The 5,000-nt window shown below is 43.7% G+C and overlaps 1 protein-coding gene across 2 annotated transcripts in view; it reads right to left on the bottom strand.

Annotated features, from left to right (window-relative positions):
* The window catches only part of samsn1b (SAM domain, SH3 domain and nuclear localisation signals 1b), a 30,380-nt gene that overhangs the window by 22,335 nt on the left and 3,045 nt on the right, over window positions 1-5,000 (bottom strand). The window contains exons 1-3 of one of the 2 annotated variants that reach the window (XM_063202392.1): window positions 2,925-3,054; window positions 2,171-2,251; window positions 1-48 (exon numbers count right to left, since the gene is read on the bottom strand). The exon at window positions 1-48 is cut by the window's left edge and continues 111 nt beyond it. In XM_063202392.1, coding sequence (XP_063058462.1) covers window positions 1-48; window positions 2,171-2,251; window positions 2,925-2,978 — 183 coding nt within the window. In that variant the 5' untranslated portion in view covers window positions 2,979-3,054. Of the gene's footprint in view, window positions 49-2,170; window positions 2,252-2,924; window positions 3,055-5,000 lie in introns of those variants that run through there. The other variant, XM_063202393.1, reaches the window with a different exon arrangement.

Raw genomic sequence — 5,000 nt, 5'->3', positions numbered from 1 at the left:
CTGCTTGCTGTCCTCACACTCAGGACTCTCCTCCGCCTCCGCACACGGCTACAGGTGGGCAGAAACACACACACACAAGTACACGCATGCATGCACGTACACACACACAAGCACAAATGCACACACACACACGCACGCACACACATACAGGCAGACACACGCACACTTGCACGCACGCACGCACGCATGTGCACACACACACACACACACACACATACAGACAGACACACGCACACTTGCACGCACGTACGCACGCATGCGTGCACACACACACACACACACACACACACACACACACACACACACACACACACACACACACACACACACACACACACACACACACACACACACGGTATGACTTTTGGAAATAATCTCTGAGTGCCTTACTAACATACAGCAATACACCTTAAAGATGGCCTCTCAACGTCATTTGATTAATATTGCTGTGTTCCCCATTGTTATTAAATGTGTTACGCGTTGGTCCTGTTTTAAAAAACGTTCTGGTTGCTTTGTTTCAAGCCGTTTTTGCAAGCCAGCAAGGTGGCTTGTGAAGAAACGAGAGGGTGTTCCGTGTTTCTCGTGGAAATGCGTCTCTGATTGGCTCACTCTTCCAGCTCTCGTGGAAATGCGTCTCTGATTGGCTAAGTCCTCCTGTTCTTGGAGAGAATGTAATGGGGCCACTTCCCCGGTGGTACTGTACTATAGGGGCGCCAATGGAGGCGTGCATGCTCCATTCAGGGCTGTGCTCTTTCGACAGCGACCCCTAGGCAAGCAGCAGGCACGGAGCAACCAGAGTGGGCTTGCTCTATGGATGAGGCTTTGTGCTGTGTGTGTACCTGAGAGTAGCAACCAGCTGATAGCTAAGCTAAGCTAGATTTCGGGCCACCAGACGTTGCTTGTATTGAACACAAGCAGAAAAAAATTACTCGACATGTTTTTAGAAAAATGGGTCGACATAAACCTTTGTGGCCAACGCCTTCTTTCGACGTGACGAAACACAGAAAGGCTTTCGTGATTCGCTCGTTTCTCTGCATTATTTATGTCAATTGGGAAACACCGGGAAACACAGCCAGGCGAGGTGACGCACCGCTATGAGAACCTTGCAAGTGAGTTTAACTTGGGGTGACCGTCCGATCTTCAAAAGGAGTGAGTAAAACTGTGTTTTATCGGAAGTTGGCCTTTAACCTTAAAATCAAGTTTTCAAACTTGCATGACTGATTTGTCTTTGGTTGTGGCCAGGCGAACTCTTTGAGTTATAATTTCAATTAGTAAGTACCATATGTTTAGAGGTCAGGGCCAAAAGAAGTCTCACAATAGAACTGTAAATAGAAATGGGAACATGCAATACTAGAATTTTGCAGTAACACCCCACCTCTTCTATGTACAAATACTTTTTAAATTAGTATGAGATGTCAATCATGATATACTCAAACATATACCTAAAAGAATTACACCCCAGCTGATAGAGGACATGACATATGAGACAGACTCTCAAGACTAAACAGTGGCTGGGCGTATACCTCATTCAAACACTTAAATCCACCCGTACCTCAGCTCAAGACTAAATACTACATAGATGACAATTCCTCAGTCAAACCCTATAGTCTAGCACTGGGGCTCTTAAACCTTTGTCAGCCGACCACACAAGAAAGCTAGATGGGTTTAGTGACCCCATTTCCCAGAACATGTTGCAAATTGATTCAGCAATGACAAACATTACATAGTCTGAGCTACAACCTTTTACACTACTTGTAGATGCAGCTTATATATATTTTTAAATTATTATTATTTTTAAAGCATGACATTATATTTCATTATATTCTATATTTCATCTCTCCAAATTCCCACTGAAGAGATAAAGGCATTCACCCCTTAGCACAGAGCCTATGTTATAACCTTAACTTTGCTGTCACCAGAACTGTAATGGCTATGTCCTAATCTGTTACTGAAGACTCTCGGTAATGTCATGGAAATGTTGTTATGATGTAGTTGAGTATTTTCAACAAAAAAGTGAATAGGCTCGCTGGTGATCCCATCTGCAATAAGAGGCTACGATCCCCTAGTAGTCTAGCTGGCCATACTCCAGTTGAACACTATACTTTATTCTCTGACTGTCCATACCTCAGTAGCGCATTATAATAGATATTATCGAGGCCTTGTACTGTACCTCAGAGTCTCCGGCCTCCTCAGACTTGGCTTGGCGAACATGGTTCCTGAACTGGTCAAACTTGCCAAAGCTTGACGATCTCTATGGAAACAAAAGGAACCACAGGAACAAGAGCATTGAAGAACACACAGGATATGATTGGGTTTTATATACTTACAGAAATGAGTATGATTGTGTTTTCCTCATATATGTACAAACAGAAACCGCAATTTTGTTGAGAATGTCTTCTGCAGTATTTTGTTGAGAATAAAATGCATACTCCGAGTATGCTGGATATAAATAAAACCCAATAGTACACATTTAAAAATGCAGTGTTAATTCAACACTAAGAGAGTTGATTTAACACATTCTAGAGTCTATTTGGTCCCAAAGTACTCTCTAAGTGTCAATTTAACACTGCATTCTTTACTGTGTATGGAAACAAAAGCACCACAGGAACAAGCACATTGAAGAACACACTCCTCATGTACTAATAGAAATGGATTTGAAATGGATAATGCAACAGCCTTTTGTTGACACATACCCAGAGCACCTTATGCTATATATATAAATAAAGCCCAATAGTTTGCAAACATTCCCTTTTTCACTTTGACAATAACATGAAAACTTTTATCTCATTGCTGATAATTGTGCAATTCAGCTTGCCATTTGACAGTTTGACGGAGCCCTTTGCTTCAGAGTCTTCAAAGATAACAACTGGCAAAATCTTGATGAAACCGAATTTGATAAATTGGTAAAGTAAATGCCATCTTACCCTTGGCTTACTCTTTGGTTTGTCAGACGCATTTGACGGTTTTCTGTGGAGCATGTTCACTTTGCTGCTTGTTTGTTCTTTTGTGTTATTTCATAGAGTCTGATTCTCCTTAACCTACTTCTGCTGTAACTGTCCGTCCGGAGGTGTAAAACTTTACTGGTGGTGAGGCGGAGAGAAAAGAAACACACACACACACACACACACACACACACACACACACACACACACACACACACACACACACACACACACACACACACACCCTACGCACACACTCACCCTACACACACACACACACACACACACACACACACACACACACACACACACACTCACACAACGCACGCACACACCCATGTACGTACGCACGCACACACAAACACACACACACACACACACACACACACACACACACACACACACACACACACACACACACACACACACACACACACACACACACACACACACACACACTTCCTCTACACTGGGCAGGATGTGACTGTCTCTCTCGCTCTCTTGTTATCTTCCATCTAAGACACTTGTGGCCTTTTTTTGTGTTTACCGCGGAACTACACGCAACACCGAAAACAAAAATTTCCAAAACAGCAGTGTTTTTCCCCCACAATATGTAAGACATATGCATAAGTGAATTACAAACATGAAATTAAATTAAATAAATTAAATTAAATGAAATGTAGCAGTGCGCCCCTGTAGTGTTTCTGCACCCTGGCTTGAGTTTCCGCTTGAGTTACAACATCACACAGGCTTTGCATCATCTTCACCATCGGCATCGCCTTGCAGGGCTGGACAGGGGGGGAAATAGGGCCCGGGCACTTGTGGCTTAAAGAGGCCCCTTATAATTAGCGGCGCAGAGCTGACTCACCGGTGGGCCCCGCACCCTTGTGGGCCCCGTACCCTCGTGGGCCCCTGTTTTCTGAAATGTTTCTGAAAAAGTTTTTTTTTCTCATACATTTCTGAAAATAGGGGCCCATGAGCGTGCGGGGCCCACCGGGCAACTCCCGCTTTGCCAAATGGCCAGTCCAGCCCTGTCGCCTTCTCTTGACAGGAAGGTTAGACACCCTGGTAGCACTCACTCACATGACCAAGTGTATGAAATTATAATAAAGTATCTCCACCACCATCAGCCACAAGCTCTGCTGAGGTAACTACTGTAACACCCACACATGCACGCATGCATGGACACACACGCACGTATGCACGTTCACGCATGCATGCACACACACACACACGCACACACATGCACGCACACACACTCATTTCTGCTTAATACCGGTACTTACTGAGTATTAAAGATTACTTGTACACAACTTCTCAATCACTGTGTGTGTGTGTGTGTGTGTGTGTGTGTGTGTGTGTGTGTGTGTGTGTGTGTGTGTGTGTGTGTGTGTGTGTGTGTGTGTGTGTGTGTGTGTGTGTGTGTGTGTGTGTGTGTGTGTGTGTGTGTGCGCGCGCGCGTGCGTGTGTGTGTGTGTCCAAACAAATGGTTCACAGTGTCAGTTTAGTTGCTATGATTTAGTGACCAATGCAGGTGGGATAAATTAATGCAACCGTGAGATATGCCAGTGTCTACATAAACTGGTTTCAAGACAGCTTCTTCGTCAATATTGCCAAATTGGCAATATTTTGCCCATCTGTATTGGATTATTTTTGAGTCCTAGGCTGCTTTTCCCAAAAAGTCTTTATGAGTTCTTAAAGTGATACTGTCCCATTTTTGAAAATAAGCTCATATTACACATCCCCTTGAGTTAAATAATTTGGTTTTACCGTCCTCCTGTACTTTCAACCATTTTTTTATTATTATTATTACATTTACATTACATTTCACTTAGCTGACGCTTTCATTTGTTCAAAGCGACTTACAACTATTATTTTTCAGGGTATTGGTTACAGTCCCTGGAGCAATGTGGGGTTAGGTGCCTTGCTCAAGGGCACTTCAGCTATGGATGGAGGTGTAGGGAGAGGTCGTGGGGGATTCGAACCGGCATCCCCTAGATTGAAAGACCAACTCTCTAACCACTAGGCCATGGCTGTCCATGGTAGTGCAAATTTTAC

The sequence above is a fragment of the Engraulis encrasicolus genome, chromosome 7 (genome assembly GCF_034702125.1).
Source record: "Engraulis encrasicolus isolate BLACKSEA-1 chromosome 7, IST_EnEncr_1.0, whole genome shotgun sequence".
NCBI classification, from domain to species: Eukaryota; Metazoa; Chordata; class Actinopteri; order Clupeiformes; family Engraulidae; genus Engraulis; species Engraulis encrasicolus.
Note: the sequence above shows the minus strand (reverse complement) of the source record. Positions and strands in the feature narration are given on the sequence as shown.